Consider the following 20,301-nt stretch of genomic DNA (forward strand, 5'->3'; position numbering starts at 1 on the left):
CTCCAACCTAGACTGATGTATCCAGCAAAAGTCTCTTTCAAAATTGATGGGGAAATAAGACACTTCCACGACAAAGAACACCTGAGAAACTACATGAATACCAAACCAGCACTACAAGCAATTCTAAACAAGATCCTAGAAAAAGACAATGAAGGCAACAACACCATGAGGCCCAACAGAGCAAGTCAAAGAGGCAAGGCAAGAAATTAAAAGGAGAAGGTGAAAAAGTAAAAAGAGTCAACAAAAGGCCAATAACATGTCAATAATAAGTCAGTACATATCAGTTATAACCAGCAACATCAATGGCGTCAACTCACCAATCAAGAGAAATAGACTGGCAAAATGGAATAAGAAGCACAATCCAACAATATGTTGTATACAAGAAACACACCTAGTGCAAAAAGAAGCCCATAGACTGAAAGTGAAGATAGAAAACAATTCTCCATGTGACAGGAGCCCAGAAAAAAAAGGGGAGCAATCTTATTTGAAGACAAAGTAAATTTCAAACCAAAACTGATTCAAGTATTATTGATGTAGGATGGTACTATATCATACCTCTATGAATGGAAAATATCTAGTACCTGCTTTATGATACATAGTAGGGACCGTGCTTTATCAGAGCTACATATAATGGTATTACTCTAGAATGTTCTCTTTCCAGATGATGATTAAGATGCTAATAAAAAAATAGTGCCAGGTACCACAACAGCAACAGAACTTTGCTGTTTTCTGAATATTATTCTTTTCTTTGTTTCTTTTTGTTTTGTTTTGTTTTGTTTTTTGTTAATGGAATGTGCTGAATGTCTATAATTTTGTTCAGATGACTGCAGAACCTGAAAAAGCTGTTGCTGCTATCGATGCATAACATACTGCTATTATTAGTCTTTTTATATAAATATAAATACACACACACACACACACACACACACATATATATATGTATAAATTGAATTTTGGGAAACTTTAACGGTGCTGTCAACTTTGGAAAAAGTTATCCCAATTTACTGTGTTGAGTTGGCATTGTACAGAAATGGACAGCCATATTGGTCTAGAAATGTTAATTTTTTTAATTTTTATTTTTCCATTTGTACAGGGGTAATGCATTGTACTAAATATATAAGGTCATATCTATGTGGGTTTGATTACAGAAACTAAAAAGTATTCTCTAAATAATGAAAAAAGGAATAAGATAAGACTTAGAGTAAAAAGCAATTTAAATTTGTTAAGGGACCATTTTCATCTTCAGAATTAAGGATTATTTTAATCTTACATCATTGCCTTTTCTCTTTTACTTTCCTTTTTAGTTTTATTTTAGGATTCCCTATTTTTAATGTTCATACAGAGATTTCTTTAACTGAAATACTGAATAGTTTCTTTGGTGTGAAAAACTATAATAGTACACAGGATCCTAATGAGATAATTAATAATGTGAAATAGAAAGTAAAGGGCTAAAGGTGTAGGGAAAGTGGGAAGGGTGGGGGAAAGGTAATAAGGGAGAGGGAAAAAATATGAGAAACTGAAAAAAATGGAAATAAAATGTTTGTAAATGGGGAGGGGAGGAGGGGGTGAAGGGAGGGCAGGGACAAGGGGGAAAAATGAGAATCAAGACCTATTATGTAAAGGTACAGAATCCCAATGATGAATGTAACTGTACTGTATATCTGGATTGTACCAATAAACTCAATAAAATTAAGAAAAAAATTGTGTTAAGAGAAAGGACTTCTAAGTTTCTAACAGATGTGTAATTAACTTAGTACTTCTGTTGCATGAGGTATGAGCTTCTATGCTGGTAGCTCAATAGGCTTACTGTGGAAAGAGCTATGGAAATACTATGTATAGGCACTGCTCTTGGGTGATATATCTGTTGGCTATCTTTTTGCTTATATTATATAAGTACAAATTGGGACTTGGTCTTCCAAAAGGAGAAAAATGGGGGCCAGGGGTTTAGCTCAGTGGTTCCACTGCCTGCCTCATAAGCACAAGGACCCAAATTCAATTCCTGGTATCAAAAAACAAAAACAAAAAAACAAACAAACAAAAACAAATCAAAAGGAGTAAAACAATATACCCCCTTTTATTGTAGACCTTATTCAGAGATTTAAAAAATTAAGATTGCCTTTCACTTTGGAAATATCACTTAGAGTTAGTGAAATTGCTACTTTGAGGTTAGCTTTGATATTATGAAAATAGATGTGATGTGGATTTCATGTTTTTTAATATTCTTATTTTGCAAATTGATAATTAAGAAATTATGCATAATAAAATAACTAGTGACATTATGAGTATACCATCTGTACATTCATTTGGGTGTATTGTGCATACAGTGCTTATTCATATTTTGCTTCCTAATCTTTTTGTTTTACAGGGATTTAGACTTCCTATTTTTATTATGATTGTTGATGTGATGCACATCTTGCTGTTGCCTTATTTTGCTGCTTTTATTCATGACAAAATGGCAATATGAGAATGTATATGTTTTAGGCAACAAAGTTCATAGCTGAGTGTACTGATAGTTATATTACAAAGAAATCTTAACCTTAAAGGCATGAGCAATTCAAAGGAGAACTGATTCCCAAAGCAGGAAATAGAATACAATAGTGTTTAAGTGTCTGGCAAGAAATAAACCAAAACTTTAGAAAGAAAGGAGGAAGGGAGGGGTGGAGGGAGGGAAAGAGAAAGAAGGAAAGGAAGGAAGGAAGGCCAGGAATGGGTAAAGCAAAGTCTGGGGAGCGGAGATGCAGAGCTTTCTTGCCCACCCACCTCCCATTCAGCAACTAAGAAGCTCATCCATTCTTGTTTTAGATGTTCTTATTTTTACTTTTCTAGAGCTTGATGTCCAGCATCTGCAACCCTCCTTCCTGGATACTGGTAGTGGGACCAGGAGATCCAGCCCTCTAGTCCTCTAGTGTCTGGCGACTGGCCCCACCTTAAGTCACCTCATTAGCATAAACTCAGGTGTTATTAAAGGGTTCAGGAGATTCCAAAAGTTTTAGGAGCTCTCTGACAGGAATCAGGGACAAAGATCAAATATATTAGGGCTAGGGATTTAGCCCAGAGGTTCTACTGCCTGCCTTGCAAGTGCAAGGACCTGAGTTCGATCCCAAGTACAAAAAATAATAAATAAATAAAATTTAAAAATTTTATATATATATATATATATATATGTCTATATCTATCTATCTATCTATGTATAGTACCACAGACAACTATGCCACACCCTCATTACAGGAGAATGAAAGTAGCATAAGACTAGGAAGGTCTTAGCACACCTAGCTCAGAAGAGGTATTGGGGACAGGGTTTTAAAGCTTATGTAAAGTAGAAGGTTCGGTGATGAGGAACAAACATTCTATTCCCAAATCCTGCAAATAATTTCTTGTTATTAGAGAGACTCTGATAAATTTGGCTTCAATCAGTAACCAGAATATTTTATTGTTAAGGTCTGAAAGCTATAAAATCAGAGATGATGAAATATTTTTAAAAGGAATTTCAAGACTCCAGACACAACCTCACAATCTGTTTTCAAATTTGCTGAATATTTTCCCCTTGGAGAAGAGTCTCCTCGTGTCTCTCTCCCAAAGATTTCAATTGCAGCGGGTGTGGTGATGCAAGCCTGTAATCCCAGCACTCGAGGCTGAGGAGAGAGCATCTCTGTGAGTTTGAGGCCAGCCTGGGCTACACAGTGAATTCAGGGCCATCTTGAACTACATAGTGAAATCCAGTCTCAAAAAACAAAAACAGATTTCAAATGTATTTTCCCAACCCTGTGAACTTAAATGTTGGTAAAGGGATAATACGGAAATCAAATCAAGATAGGTACTGCAGCTCTGAAACAGAAGAGCAGAAATCTTGAGGTAACTCTGGGGACAAGATATGAAGCTATACTCTTGTTTTAAGATAGAGAAGAGAGCAGAGATTCACGGAAAAGAAAAGAGTGGAAAGATCTAATCTCAATAGAAAATTGGCATCTGTGTGGGCACCAGCTTCCAAGTCAGCGGTCAATGAACAGGCCTCTGCCTAACCTGAGACATACCCTTCAACAGAAGGAACCTGGGGCATTCATACTTTCAAGAGGCAATTAGAGCCCTTGAAGAAAGGGACTGAGCCAGGAAGAAGACACAAGATGCAGAAGCCCGGATGTACCTCAGTGGTAGAGCTTGGCTGGCACATATGAGGCTTTCGGTTCAGCCTCCAGCACCAGAAAGGAAGAAAAGAAGGATGTAAAGGAATAAAGTAAGTATGGGCAGAAGGGGAAAGAGGAAGGAAGGAAGGCGGTGAACACAGCAGCTCATTCCACCGACGCCACGCCCCTCTGGCCCCGCCTTTATCGAGACCTTTCCAACCGAAAGGGGGCGCCTGCGTGTCCCGCTGCGCCTGCGCAGGAGACAGGTCAGCGTGCCGGCGTAGTGCGTCGGTCACAGGGTGGCTCTTTCGGTGGAGTCCTTACTTCCTTGAGTGTTGGCCCTGGAGAAAGGAAGATGGTGCTGGATCTGGATTTGTTTCGAGTGGATAAAGGAGGGAACCCAGACCTCATCCGAGAAACGCAGGAGAAGCGCTTCAAGGACCCGGGACTCGTGGACCAGCTGGTGAAGGCAGACAGCGAGTGGCGACGATGTAAGTGTCGGGATGCGCAGGGTAGCCCCCAGTCCTAAACTGAGCTTCAACTCGTGACTGGTCACCACTTCCGAGGCCACAGTCTCTGACTCTCATCAGATCCCCTCTCGAGCTTCGGCGGCTCCAAAGCTCTCCCTATCCCCAAAACACGGGCTGGGAGCCGGCTCATCCCACTTTTCCTCCCAGCTCAGGCTGCACTACGTCCTTTCCGCGCGTGCTCAGGGCTGACCGCCGCGGGTCAGACTGGAAAGGAGCACGGCGCATGCGCCTCAAGAGCTGTCAAGCCTTCCTAACACTTATCTTTGGTCGCCTTCCGCACTTTTCTCAACTTCAGCAGGGACAGAGTGGTCTCCCTCTGTCTTGATAGGATCAAAGGCTGCTGTCTGACATTCAGTCTCATCTGCAACTAAATAGGTTAACTCTGCCCACACAGAGCTTTTGGGGACTTGGAAGCTGCTCCAGTGATCTGGACCTCTAAGGAAGGCCATCTTGTGACCTATTAGCATATCTTTAAGAATCAGTAAAGGCTTTAACCTGGTAAATTAGACGGGAGGAGCGGTGTGTGGCGAGGCAAGAAAAAACTTGTAATTATTAAGGTTGTGATTTGTGGACGTTTTCTGGAAAAGACATTGGCAGAGTTGGGGGAGAACCTAGAACTTAGCCAGGCATCTTAGTGAAGTTAAATAAAACGTAGGACCCTCCTCCTAGGTTAACGGCGGTGGTCGCTGGCTGGCAGGATGTTGTCAAGAACATGTGATTCGTTTTGTCTGATGCAATAGGCCTGCAACCAGCCAAGGGCCGGATTTCTGACAGCACTATGCAAAGGCAGTTTCGATCCAAGAGTCTGATGGATATCTCTTAGGAAAATTGATTTTCTTAAGTTTATAAGGGCGTTGGTGTCAAAAGGGTATTTATTTAGCTCGAGTTATCTTGTATATGCCTTCAGTATTCTAACGTGGCAGTTTGTGAGCTTCCACTACACACTTGAATCTGAAGTTTTAAGATGCTGTGGAATGAAATTTGCCACATTTTTGTTTAGGATAAATATACAGTGAGTAGAAGTCAGGAGTGTGTTATTTTATTAGTCCAGCCATTGGTCAATTGCTAAATGACTGTAAGTGTGTTAGCCTATCCCATGTGTATAATTACACATGTGTAAAAAGTTTTGTCTCTTATCTGACTAATGGATATGTGGTGAGTTCTTTAGGACAAAGATTGAATTACATTTATAGGATATACATATATCAGAGAAAAAGATTATAACAAAGTATAGATTTTAATTGGCTTTATTTTGCAATTTTAGAAATCAGTAACACTTTATTTTGTAAAATAGAATGAGTATTCCATGAGCTGAGCAGAAGAGGTAGGTTTGCAGAGAAGGGCTGAAGAGAGCAGAAACAAAGAAAATAAAAGGGATTGGTTATTTCAAAGTTACTTTCCCTCTAAGGTGAAGATAGGAGACAGAAAAATAGAAGTATAATTGATTGGTCAACATTTGATTACTGTAGTTTACTTTTGTAAGGTTAAAGAATATAAGGATTAAAGAAGAGGAAACTTCATAATGTTATGTAGATTGAAACTGGCCTGTTTGGGAAGTGTGACTATTTTCTCCTGCTTTCTGGGAAGATCAGATAACAGTTTATGAGTTTGGTTATGTATAACTGTACCATTTTGATTTTTAGTCTGGTCAGTAAAGGCCTGGTACAGGAGCCAAATCCAAAACAATAGCCTCCAGTAATTTTAAACACATACATACATGTACATATACACAGATATAGATATAGTTACAATACCTAGCACTCCTCCCTGGTCCTTAGGAAGGACTTCATAAAGGTTTTTTGTCAGTACATAAAAATTACTTGTATCCAAGGGTTTTTATTTTGGTAGTAGTACTGGGGATTGAACCCATGACCTTCACACTGAGCTACATCCCTAGGCTGTCAGTCTCTTCTTTTCTGTCTTCTTGAGACAGGGTCTTGCTAAATTGCCCAGGCTGGGTTTGAACTTTTTTTTGAGGAAGGGGACAGGGTCTCACTATGTAGATGGGACTGACCTGGAACTCACTATGTAGCCCAGGCTAGTCTCAAACTCACAGCGATCCTCCTATCTCAGCCTCCTGAGTGTTGGGATTACAGGTGTGCACCACCACGCCCAGCTGGGTTTGAACTTTCAGTCCTCCTGCCTTAGCCTCTCAGCATGCTATCATTACAGACATGTGCCACCACACCCAGTTTCTGTTATTTTTCTAGAAGTTTTATCACTTTTTCATATAGGTATGTGATTCATCTAACATTAATTTTGGTGTAAGCTAAGAATTGAAGAGTTGTTTATTTGTTTAATATAGAGAGCCAGAAAAAAAAAAAAGAGACAATTGCTAATGATAAAACATTGCAAATTTAGAAGGAACTTCCTTAACCTGATAATAAGTACTTAACAAAAAAGGCTAATATCTTCCTTAGTGACATTTTCCTTAGCAATAAAGTAGGAATGCTATTCCCCTGAGGTTAGGAATAAGATATGATGCACCTTTTCTTTACTTCTGGTCAGTATCATGCTGGAGGTTACAAATGGTATGATATGAAGCAAGAAACAAACAAAAATACATAAAGAATTAAGGAATTTAAGTGACAATTACAAAGTAATTCCTAGGTGCTTCCTAACACTTAGCATGGCACACTGGCAAATAGGAGGGACATAAATGAGATTTTTAAAAAATTTTGTTTCAAAATAATAAATTTATAAAAAATTGTAAAAATAGTACACAGATCCTGTGTACAATTTACTCAGTTTCCCCTAATGATAACATTTTATATAACTCGAAATTGACATTGCTACAATCTGCAAACCTTAACTCAATTTTCACAGTTCCACATGCACTCGTGTGTGTGTGTGTGTGTGTGTGTGTGTGTGTGTGTGTTTCTGTGTGATTTTACCAAGTATAGATTTGTATCTACCAGCACATTCAGGCTACAGCACTGTTCCATCACCACAAATCTCTTTCTATCCCTTTGTAGTACTGTATATTCACTTTCCATTTGTCCATCAAGCCCAGTAGCCCCTGATCCTGTTCTCCATCTCATAATTTTGTCAGTGTGAATAAATGAATGAGAAAATAGATCATTTTGTGCTAAAGTTTGAAGAGACATTAAAGAGAGAAGCTTATTGACAAAACCTTAAATAGTATAGTATAGTATAGTTGCCATGTCATTTCTTGCAATAAATTGTAACCTCTCAAAAGCTTGATCTTTTTTTTTTCTACGATGTTGTCCCAAATACTTAGATTTAAGAGATTCAGCTTTTGGTAATCAGAGTCAGACTGATGGACTATAATACCAGTAAGTTAATTTGGGCTCTTTGGTTGAAGAGGAATGCAAGTTTGAGGACCTTCACAATTTAGACCCTGTTTCAAAATAAAAGATAAAAAGGACTGCGAATGTAGCTCATCACTTCCTGGGTTTAATCCTCAATACAAAGAAAGAAAGAGAGAGAGAGAAGGAAGGAAAGAGGGAGGGTGGGAGCAAATGAAAGAGATGTTGTCAAAGCTGTCAACTGAGCTGGGTGTTGTGATACAGGTCTGTAATCTGAGCATTTGGGAGGCTGAGGTAGGACGATGGATATGAGATTGAGGCCAGCCTAACTGCATAGTGAGACCTCTCTCACACACACACAGAAAGCTGTCAACTGAGCATGACAATAGTACAAAAGGAATGGTATTAACCATTTCTAGCAGAGATGTTGCAACCAGTTGAATGATAATAATGATGCTTCTTTTCTAGATTCCCATATATGTATATATAGTCTCTTTGAATGAACCTTAAGATAATCGGGCAGGTTATAATTATGTGTATATATCTTCCAAATTTCTCAGTCGTGTTATTTTACAGTAGTATCATATGTTATGATTTATAAAATTTCAACCTCGGAATTGCTTTTTCCTCATCTCCAAATGCTGGGGATAGGCTCTTGCTCTTACCAGTCTGTGCTAACTTTCAAGCTCTGAAGCACTAAGATTTTATAACTTCATGAGGCAGCTCCTTCAGCTCTGCTTCCATTTTGACCTTGAATTGAGATCCATACTGTGTTGGTCAGCTTTCCATAACTGTAACAAAATACCTAATCAGTTTAAAAAGAAGAAAGGTTGATTGGGGCTCGAAGTTTTGGAAATTTCAGTCTCTGGTTAGTTGATCCTATTGCTTTTGGGCCTGTGGTGAGTCAGTAAATGATGGAAAGAGTGTGTGGTAGAGGAAGCTGCTAACCTCCTGGTGGTCAGGAGGCAAAAGTAGAAAGATAAGAAGGGGATGAATCCACAGTTTCCCTTGCAGTCATGCCCAGTGACCTATGACCTCCTACCAGGCCCCACTTCTTAAAGGTTCCTCCAGCTTCCTGTAGTGCCAAGACAAGGACCAAAAAGTCTTAACCCATGAGGCCTTTGGGGACTGTATATTCACAAAGTACCAAGGAAAGGAGCCATGATCAGAGAATATTTTAAGTGTGTTCCTTTGATATATTCTTTGTTTCATTATTTTTAGGCAGATTTCGGGCAGACAACTTGAACAAGCTCAAGAACTTGTGCAGCAAGACAATTGGAGAGAAAATGAAGGTAATAGACCTGGCCTGAGAGCAGACATATTTGATTTTGTTCTTAGCTGAAGTTCACTGGAGTTCTAATAAAGTATCGAATTCTGTGAGATGCTCAGTCTCCTACTGGAGGGGAAATTTATTTTAAAAAGAAAGGAAGGCAGGGAATGAGGAGGCACCTTCTGTTTTGGTAAGATTCCTGCCATATTGGCATTCATCTTCTGTTCTTCTTAACAGAAATTTTAATTCCACTAAGTCACTCATTTCATTTCTTTCTTGAGCTCAATCTGTGCTGCCAGGAAGGTTTTTTTATGGCAGACTTCAGAATTTTTGTCCCAGAGTTATCCTGTTTCTTCCTGAAAAAAGCACAGATTTGTAGCCTGTGTCTTGCCTTGGCCTGCTGTTAGCTGCATGACTTTTAAGGAAGTAAACCTCTGAGCCTTAGTTTCCTCATCTGCAAAATGGCAGTACACTCACCTATAGAAGGAGATTATGAAAAGTAAATAATCTTTTAAATGTAGTAAACTTAGCTCAATGCCTAGAATATTATGGTTATTTAATACTTGTGAATTATGGAGAATGGCAAATCGTTACTAGCTTTTATCCCAAAATCCTAATGTTTGAAAAATACTAAATTTCAGCTCAGCTTTTGCTTTGGTATCCAAAATAGTTCTTGGTTTTAACCTTTCTTCCAAAAAATACCTCTTGGCCTTAACCACTAGTTTTAAAAGGCATATTAAAGCTTGGGTATGGTGTGTGTCTTACAATGAAAAATTTTAAAAGACTGGGAATGTAGCCCAGTGTGAAGGCCCTGGTTTTAATCCCTAATACTGCAGAAAAAAAAAATCTTGAAAATAATGCAAAAAATTATAAAATTTTGAGACTGGAACCAATAAAAAAGCATGACAGAAAAACAACCTTGGGCTTCTAGCACCTTGTCCTTCATGATAGTCTACATCCTTCTCTTGGGTAGGTTTTGTTTTTACAGTTTGAGGCCTTTTCCTTGAACTATACCCCTAGGCCCTCTTTTTTTTTTTTTTTTTTTTTGAGACGAGGTCTTGCTATGTAGTCCAGGCTGGCCTTGAACTCACTATGTAGCCCAGGCAGCCCTCATACTCATGGTTATCTTCCTGGTGCTGGGATTACAGGCGTGCACCATCACACCCAGCTCCCAGCCATTTTTAAACTTTTTATTTGGAGACAGAATCTCACTAAGTTGCCCAATCTGTGATCAAACTCGTGATCCTCTTTGACTCAGCCTTCCAAGTACTGAGATTGGTGTACACCATGGTGCCAGCTCTTTGATAGTTTTTTTTTTTTTTTTTTTTTTTTTTACTTTTTAATTAATGGATTTCATCTTGGCATGTATCTTTATAATGCACATAACATACTTCCATCATTTTCATTCCCATCTACCTTCTTGTCCCACTCTCCCCCTAGTTTCACACAGGGGAGTGGTTCAGTGTGTATAATGTTATACTTTGAGCTGTGGAAACTTATTGTCCATAGCATGCAGTTTTCTTCCTTGTGATGCTTAATCATTTGCAGGTCAGAGGCCCAATAATTTGTTGATTCCCATGTGTTCTCGTGTGCAGATATTCTCTGGGGCTATACACAGACAGTGCCAGCTGGGTAGTTTTTGTGGCAATAAGTTGGGAGTGAGTGTTTTCATTTTCAATCACATTATTAGGCCTGGCTTTATTGCTGGCCCTTTAGGTTGTTTTCACTCTTGCTGTCCATTGGAATAGTTGTAACAGTGCTTTAATTTGTATGGACTGGAACGTATTCACATACTTTCATAAACACCTCATTTTGGTTTTGATCTTTGCTGCAAACCTAGAGTGTAGGTATTACATTTACTTTATTTTAATTATTTATTTATTTATTTATTTGTTTGTTTGTTTATTTATTTATTTTTGGTGGTACCAGGGATTGAACTCAGGTCCTTGTGCTTGCAAGGCAGGCCACTGAACCGCTGAGCTAAATCCCGGCCCAACATTTACTTTTGTATCAGTTGTATTTAAGGAGTAAGACAAAAAGACTTAGAACATTAAGGAACTTGCCTAAAATCAGACTAAGTCAGTTGCACAGCCAGAACTTAAACTCAGAACTTGAATCTGCTGGCCCAGAGACTATCAGGTAGCAATATACTCATCCTATCTTTAATACCGTTACAGCTGCACATGGTGGTACACACCTGTGTGCTCCCACTATAATCCAGTATTGTGGAGGCTGAAGCAGGATTGTGAATTCAAGTCCAGCCTGGGCAATGGGATTAGAAATGGTGATAAAGAAGAGTGAGGAAGGAAGACAATAAGCCCTGGCCATGCACTTGCCATTTTGTCAAATTGCATTGATTGCTCTATGCTTAGTTTTAGATTCTGTGATCTTTTTTCATTCACTTGTTTTCCTTGGCTCTCTGCTATTGCATCATTCCATTCATTTTCCCTCCTTAGCCTGAGTGCTGGGTTTGTTCTTAGTGAACACAAGGGCACCCTGTCAGGGCCTGCTCTTGGTTCTGCTGCCATTTCTGGCACATGAGCATTTCAAATACATTATCTGGTGACTTGCATGAGTCTTCCATGTCTAGTTATCAGCAGAATAAAGACTTGAAACATGGCCTTCTGGCCTTCAATTTACTAGTTTTTCTCCTTTTGTGTTACAATTCACTGCAGGACATCTTGTGATTAGTTTATATATTAATAAAGTAATGTCAGAAATTTTCTTTCATTTAATCAAGTTGGGATTTTTCCTTCCTGCAGAAAAAAGAGCCAGTGGGAGATGATGAGTCTGTTCCTGAGAATGTGTTAAATTTTGATGACCTCACTGCAGACACTTTAGCTGTAAGTTACCATCCTTTTCTAAGTTGGAGTCACTGCTCTTCTGTCTTAATTTCATTCCCAGGCAGCACGTGCTGACTGTTCTACACAGCACTGTGACTGCCCTGACTTCCTGTCGCTGGGCAGTGTCCCCAGCCACTCCCGTTGTACTCTGTACTTGAGTACTTATTAGATAGCAGCAATGTCCCTGGCACTATTGTTTTACTGTCTACTTGAGTATTATTAGTAAGCAGACAGATACAGATGGACTGGGAAAAACCAATGGTAGGAAGAACAGAAAAGAGGAGGGCCGAAGATTTAGCTCAGAGGTTCTGCTGCTTGCCTTGCAAGCACAAAGAACCGAGTTCAATCCCCACTATCAGAAAAAAGGAACTGAACCATGTTTGGTTTTAAGTAACTCCATTTTCTACTCAATTTCACAAAGTAAAAGAATTTCTGAATTCACTGTGATTCAGTAAATATTCACTATAGTGTGCCCAGAGCAGTAATTTTTAAGTTTTCATCACTGAACCTTTCTTATAGCTAAGAATATAAACAAAGTTGCTGTTCTCAAAGGTCTGGGTTGGAGACGTGAACCTGTGTAGCCTAGTCTGCTAAGGCTCCCCTCAAGAAATCTGAGCACAGGCCGGGGATTTAGCTCAGTGGTTCTGCTGCCTGCCTCACAAGCACAAGGATCTGAGTTCGATCCCCAGTACCTAAGAAAAAAAAAGAAAGAAAGAAAGAAAGAAATCTGAGCACAGCTTGAAACATCTTCAATAAGGAATACAGAATAAGCTTAAGATAAGGTCTCTTGCACCTAATAATCTTCCCAGAGAGCATTTAAATGTATGTACATAATAGAGAGTTAAATTGGTTCAATCAGGAAAATCCAGAGTACAAATTAAGGGAAAGTTCTCTTGGGAGAGGCACATTATTAAAATTACTGGGTTGTATAGGAACAGCAAGAGTGACCAAAATATTTGTATCTCTGCCTTAGGCACCCCGAAAGGAAAATGCCAATGGATTTGTAAGGCAAGGCTATATGTATTTCTTTTAACTATGTAAAATAAATCTCAGTTCTTTGAAGGCCTTCATTTTCAATTTTTAAAATACTACCAGGCGTTGAAGGTGTAGCTCAGTGATAGGGTGTTTGCCTAGCTTGATTGAGGCCCTGGGTTGCCATCCCCAGCACTGCAAAAATAGAAATGTATAATGTTACCAGACTAGTAGTCACTGGAGGACTGCAGGGTTAGGGCACTCGTGATTTATTCCTGCACTGCCCTGGACTCGCGGTGTCCTGGGTCTGAGACTGGCCTGTTCCTTTACAGAGCCTGAACGTCTCACAAATCAAGAAAGTCCGACTCCTCATCGATGAAGCCATTCTAAAGTGTGATGCAGAGCGGTTAAAACTGGAGGCAGAGCGGTTTGAGAAACTTCGAGAGATTGGGAACCTTCTGCACCCCTCGGTGCCCATCAGTAACGATGAGGTAGGCATGGAGCCACCGCAGGAGGTCGCCTTCCTTGGCTGCCTGAGGGGCGGGATTGGGTGGGAGCAGCCTCTGTGTACTCCCCCTCTGCCACAGACTGAGCACTTCAGGAGTCAGATCCTTGCCTGATTGGGAAGTAGCAGGGACATGCACAGAAATCTCTACTAAATAGGGCTGCTGTCCTCCACTGCCTGTTGCCCCTGGTAGCAGCGAGTCCTGTGGGAGGGATCTGCTAAATCAACCTAACCCCTCACCCACACCCTGTTGGGAAGCTGCAGGTTGAAGGGAAATCTGCATGATAAAAGTTCCCTGCCAGGCGGGCGCTTCCCCAGCACAAAGCTGCTTGGAGCCCGGTCTTTGTGCGCTGACACTCCAGTGTGGCAGGTCCCATCTGTGCCTCTTTCATTCATTCCCTGGCGAACGTTAAACTTACTGCTGGCTGGGGTGTGTGGGGGGCCGTGGAGCCTAGCAGACTTGGAGGTCAGGGCCCCGCCTTCGCAAGGCCCTGAGACCAATGAGAGCCTGGAAAAATAATCTACATTCTCCTCTGTACCCCAGGCGATACTGATTGTCTGGGGCCAGTTGTCCCGGTGCATGATTTTTAAGGAGTCATTTAAAAGGGTAACAAAGCCCAAGAGAATACTATAGATCTCTTAGAAAATCCTGATTCCCAGTTTCATGGCTAGAATTGCTTCTCAGGACTTTGTAATTTATTATTTCTCTGTTAAGTAGCAAATTCCCTTCTCTAGTTACTGTGTACAATGACCAAAACCTAGTGTTCAGTTTAAGCAGTGGCTTCATAAAGCCGAATTGTTCTTGGGTGGAGTTTGGATAGATGGAGGTTATAGAATTAAACGGTCTTATTTCTTTAGGATAAAGACAACAAGGTGGAGCGGATTTGGGGTGATTGTACAGTCAAGAAGAAGTACTCTCATGTGGACCTGGTGGTGATGGTAGATGGCTTTGAAGGCGAAAAGGGGGCCCTAGTGGCTGGGAGTCGAGGGTACTTTCTGAAGGTAAGTGTTGGGAACCAGTGAGGATAAAGAAGGAACTAAAAAAAAAGACTGCAGAAAATCATAATCATATTCAAAAGGCCCACAAATCCACCACTTGTATTGGCAGCCTGTCTGTAAATATGTAGCAATTAGATGCAATTCTCTCTCTAAAGCACGAGTACTTATCCAGATTCAGATTCCAGAGAACAAAAGCCACTCAGTGATCCTCCATAATGAGTGTGTTTTGCTGACTGAATCAGAACAGTCTCTGCCTTTCAGGGGCTCAGAGTCATTGGACAAGTCACACAAGTAACAGTTGAAATGCAGTGCCATTAGCTTGTGGACTGAGTAGGGGCAGAAGGCACATGAGTTCAAAGAAGGCTTCCAAAAAGATACACTGAAATGATTTTGGAAATAGTGTACACTTCAGTATGCTCTACCTTTACCAATGAGTCCAGTATTTCAAGAATTAGCTTAGGGAAACTTCTGTGACTCTGGATGAATGGTTCATTTCCCTTACTTTGGGCTCTTAGAGATTATTCTCCAAGCTGGGGTGGTAGCACATCTGTAATCCCAGCACTCAGCAGGTTGAGGCAGGAGGATCCCCACAAGTTCAAGACCAGCCTGAACTACGTAGCAAGACCCTGTTTCAAAAAGCAAAAAACAAACCAACAAAAAAATAATTCTCTGGACAACGTGCCTACACGACACACTGTTGGGCTTTTTGTTGTTGAGAATGAAGCTCTTGGCAGTTATATTCCATGGATTTTCTTGGTTTGCAGTGTGTCCCTTGCCAGTATCATCACTTGCCCCGTTGGCCCTAGTGTGAGTTTTAGCAGATGAATGGGATGGTGACAGGACTCAGTCACACAGCACTGTGTCTCTCTTCCCTCAGGGGTCCCTGGTGTTCCTGGAACAGGCTCTCATCCAGTTTGCCCTTCGCACTTTGGCGAGTCGGAGCTACATTCCCATTTACACCCCCTTTTTCATGAGGAAGGAGGTCATGCAGGAAGTGGCTCAGCTCAGCCAATTTGATGAAGAACTTTATAAGGTAAGTAGTCTGGGGCATCTTGGTAGAATAACTTCTTCATTATGACGCTTTACTCCAGTGCTTCAGAGCAGTGCTGTCCAACCACTTTATAGTGGAAGTGTTCTAGCTGTAGCTATCGAGTACTTGAAATCAGCCTAGTATGACTGAGGAAGCAAATTTTTTGTGTAAATGGCCATATGTAATTGGTGCTGCTATATTAGTCAGTGTGGATACAGAGCCTTTTTCACCACCTCCCCCTGTAGTCTGTATGACATATATATAATTAAACACACTTTGTCACCAGGAGCGCATTGAGTACTTAAACAAAAGGAAATGATAAAAATGGTACCAGTCTTCCAGCCCCCTTGCCATGTCCTCCCAATGCTGACTCGAGACTGGGAGCCTCCATAGGACCAGACGCACTTACTTGGGGTGGGTATGACATAGTTCATGGCGTCTCACCAACCATGGACCATCGTAGGGAGAACCATAATATTCAAGTTGAAATTCAGAATGTCATTCTGATGAGGTTACTGTGACACCAGCTGTAGCACTAGTCTATCCAGCACTCAGGATTTCTAGAGCTGTGCTTGGTGGCACATGCCTATAATCCCAGCACTCTGGGAGGCTAAGGCAAGAGGGTTGCAAGTTCAAGCCCAGCCTGGGCAACTTACCAATTTAATGAGACTCTGACTCAAAAGAAAGGAAGAACGGGCCAGAGATGTAGCTCAGTACAAAGGCCCTGGGTTCATTTTCTAGTACTAAAAAAAAAATTTTGTTTATAGAATGTTTCTGCTATGAGCTGTCCATCACGGCAAATCTAACTCACTTGTCCTTTTCCTTTAAAACTTACTCAGTTGGAAGTGAAGGTTTTGTTCCCATTAGCAAGTGCAGTTAGGCTCATCAGATTCATAATTGGCTGCATAATATAAAATCAACATAGCTATGGATTGTTAGCTTCTCTTTTGTTGAATGTTTAGGGAGTTTCCTTGCTAAAAAAGCATGATATATGATACACACACACACACACACACACACACACACACACACACACACACACACACACACACACACTGGGAGTGTATGTGTATGTGCTGTGTTGCATCCTCGGCCCCCTGGCCTTTTTTATGTTTTATTTTGAGACAGGGTCTTGCTGAGTTTCCCAGGCAATACTTGAACTTGTGATCCTCTTGTTTCAGCCTCCTGGAGTTCTGGGGTTATAGGCTGTGACAGTACACCCATTTTATTGGGTGGGTAAAGTGAAACATATCTCCATAATTTGCCTTTGATCTGTGTCATCAGGGATCCCATATCAGACAGAACTGTTCCCTTCCTTGTCTTCTTAACATCCCCTCCCTACTCCTAGGCAGAGACAGAAGAAAACTTCATTCCCTGTCATTTGTAGCTTTCCTGCAGTTTCTTTTTTTTTTCTTTTTTTTTGGTTTTTTGAGACAGGGTCTCACTATGTAGTTGAGACTGACCTGGAACTCACTATGTAGCCCAGGCTGGTCTCATACTCACAGTGATCCTCCTGCCTCAGCCTCCCAAGTGCTGGGATTACAGGTGTGTACCACCACACCCGGCTTTCCTGCAGTTTCTTAAACAGGCTGTGTCCCCCTTCAGTCTTACCTAGCATAGGTCTTTCCTCCTATAGGTGATTGGCAAAGGCAGTGAAAAGTCTGATGATACCTCCTATGATGAGAAATACCTGATTGCTACCTCAGAGCAGCCCATCGCTGCTTTACACCGGGATGAATGGCTGCGGCCAGAAGACCTGCCCATCAAGTATGCCGGCCTGTCCACCTGCTTTCGCCAGGAGGTGGGCTCCCATGGCCGTGACACTCGTGGCATCTTTCGAGTCCATCAATTTGAGAAGGTGAGTGGAAGGTCAGAGTAGAAGTAGCAGCCTTTATCTCCCTGACCAGATGGTCACAGGAGGGACAGCATGTGTGTTCTCAGGCCTACCCTGGCTCCAGCTTTCCCTCCCAGCCCTGGCACTGTTTTCTGTGGGAAGAGCCTGGGAAGCACATGGTATAGTGGCTGAGTGTAGACTAGAACCAGGCTCCCGAATCCAAATGCTAACTCCACCACTTACCATGGACAAATTGCTTAACCTCTTGCTCACATTCTGCCTCTGTAAGAAGAGGATAATGGTCTCCGCCTCACTAGGCCAACTGTGTGGAATAGGACGGTCAGCATGTGGAAAGCACTCCACACAGTGGCTGGTGAGGACCGAGTCCGTGTGGCTCTGTAAAGCTGGTGTTCTCGCTGTTGCAGCCCCTCTAGTAAAACACAATTCCGTCCTGCTGGGAGCCTAGCTTGGCCAGGCTTCCAGCAGTGTAAGACTAGGCCAGGATATCTCTACTTCCATTCTGCCGCTTATTCACTGTGTGCTGCTGTCCCTGTCTCCTTGGGCCCCCTCTGCAGATCGAGCAGTTTGTGTACGCATCACCTCATGACAACAAGTCATGGGAGATGTTTGAAGAGATGATTGCCACCGCAGAAGAGTTCTATCAGGCTTTGGGGATCCCTTACCACATCGTGAATATTGTCTCAGGTAGGGGATCTGTCGTCTTCTCAGCCTCCCTTTCCTGTTATTTCCCACAAATACCACCTTCACCAGCTGCACTGCCACACAAAGAGGTAGCTTGCAATCCAGCTCATTAGCCACGTTCATTAAAATATCACACCCTTCTCACTTGGGGGTGTTTGGTGATGAGAAGAACCAAGCACGATTTCACTCCTGGGAATGAGATGTAAAGTAAAGAAAGATGCAGGCTCACAGGAGGTTGGCCTTCACAAGTGGCATCCGTCCTTCCTGAATTCTGTGGGGTTTTCTTTCCAGGTTCTTTGAATCATGCTGCTAGTAAGAAGCTCGACCTGGAGGCCTGGTTTCCAGGCTCAGGAGCTTTCCGTGAGTTAGTCTCCTGTTCGAATTGCACGGATTATCAGGCTCGCCGGCTCCGAATCCGATACGGGAAGACCAAGAAGATGATGGACAAGGTAGATAGCCCCTAGTTAGGTGGGCAGCAGGGCTGTCAGCACAGGCACATCTGTCCTGTCCTGTGCTGTTTATCAGCCATGGGAGCACATTAGTTCTCAGCATCATGGGACAATCTGAGCTTCTCAATCTAAACCAAAAAGGAAATCTGGAAATGACTTCTGAATTAAGACTGGGTTCTCTTAGGAGCCTGAGTCTAGCCCTATTGTTCAGGGTAATTCTAGCTTTTCTCTTTTTGGCTTTGTTTTCCTTAACTGTAGAGAAAGAAAAATCTATCTATACAGAATAGCTTTGTGGTGGTGTCTTCCCTCCTTTTACGCAAAAAGGTTGGGTTGTAAGTTTACCTCTCAAACCCAATCTTCAGGACCTGATCTAAGTTGCAGGATCCACAGTGGTATTTTCCTTCCTTCCTGTCAGCTCTTCTCAAAATACTGGGACTTAACACATTTCACTCATTTAGACATAAGGAATCTATCTAGAGTTAATCTAATTGACAGTAATGCTAAACAAAATTCAAGTGTTTAAAAAAGTTGGAAACAGGTAGAGCCTGTTGTTTTGATGAGATAGTTCTAGCTGGGGGAGTTCTGGCTAAGTGGATGGTTCCTGGTCATCAGTGAGAACAGCTAAAGGTTGATTTTTAACTTTCTTCTGGTGCCCTCTCTTCCAGGTGGAGTTTGTCCACATGCTCAATGCTACAATGTGTGCCACTACCCGGACCATCTGCGCCATCCTGGAGAACTACCAGACAGAGAAGGGCATCATCATACCTGAGAAATTGAAGGAGTTCATGCCGCCAGGTACAACTCCCAACTCACCTCCCCTGCCTCTCTTTTCTGTTTTCTCACTCTTGTGACTGACAGATCCCTTTCAGAATGTACATTCTTTTTATCAGCTTGGCAGATGAGAACCCAGTTTGAGTAACTTCCTGTCCTCTGGTGCCTGGTGAGAAAGCCAGTGCAGGTGTGATATCCAAGTACTGCTAAAATTTAGACTGAGGAAGAAAAGAATGGGTAAAACCAGTTCCTGTTATGGACGTATAAAGGGATCGTTGTCTTAACATCCCCCCTGAGGTCCTTGGGTTATGACTGAGAAGTGACAGGTCATTTGGTTGGTTCTTCCCTCCCAGGGCTCCAAGAACTGATCCCCTTTGTGAAGCCTGCACCCATTGACCAGGAGCCATCCAAGAAGCAGAAGAAACAACATGAGGCCAGCAAAAAGAAAGTGTCAACAAGAGATGTCACCCTGGAAAACCAGCTGCAGAACATGGAAGTCACTGATGCCTGAACATTCCTTCCTTGAAGTTTGCCAGGCTTCGTTTCCATCTGCTGGGATCTCAGAGGCTGCCCAGGAGCAGGATGGCCAAGCACCTACTCATCACCCCGCCCATCTGACTGCATTGCTAACAGGAACCATCTGCCATGCACACCGCAGGTGTTCCTGTCTGCTCGCGTGGGCATGGGGCCCACCACCGATGACTGACAAAACCATGTAATAAAGCATCCCTGGGGAGGGCTTCAGACTTCCAACGTCTTCTTCCTGAGGCTTGAACCTGTCTCAGTTTCCCCTGGGACTGCACTCATGCTTTCTCTTCCAAATAAGGCTGTGCTAACCAAGTCAGATCCTCTCAGTAGGTGTAGGGAGGGTAAGTGAGTAGGTACAGGTGGCGTAGATTTAGTAAAGGCTCAAAGGGGAAGTGAAAACCTGGACCCTTAGACACACAAATTTGCAGGACCAGATCCCATACAAATCCTCCCCTGCCTAAAAGAGTGAGGTAGATGT

The 20,301-nt window shown here is 41.9% G+C and overlaps 1 protein-coding gene across 1 annotated transcript; it reads left to right on the top strand.

Annotated features, from left to right (window-relative positions):
* Window positions 1-4,361: 4,361 nt before the first annotated feature.
* Sars1 (seryl-tRNA synthetase 1) lies at window positions 4,362-20,035 on the top strand. Its single transcript, XM_010605959.3, has 11 exons — window positions 4,362-4,612; window positions 9,142-9,212; window positions 11,953-12,033; window positions 13,338-13,496; window positions 14,369-14,512; window positions 15,387-15,542; window positions 17,176-17,397; window positions 17,949-18,078; window positions 18,367-18,524; window positions 19,190-19,319; window positions 19,649-20,035. The coding sequence occupies exons 1-11, from the start codon at window positions 4,477-4,479 to the stop codon at window positions 19,804-19,806; spliced, it is 1,545 nt and encodes a 514-aa protein (XP_010604261.1). The 5' UTR covers window positions 4,362-4,476; the 3' UTR covers window positions 19,807-20,035.
* The last annotated feature ends 266 nt before the right edge of the window (window positions 20,036-20,301 follow it).

Source organism: Fukomys damarensis, unplaced genomic scaffold, assembly GCF_012274545.1.
Source record: "Fukomys damarensis isolate Sample0158 unplaced genomic scaffold, DMR_v1.0_HiC HiC_scaffold_33, whole genome shotgun sequence".
Taxonomy (NCBI): Eukaryota; Metazoa; Chordata; class Mammalia; order Rodentia; family Bathyergidae; genus Fukomys; species Fukomys damarensis.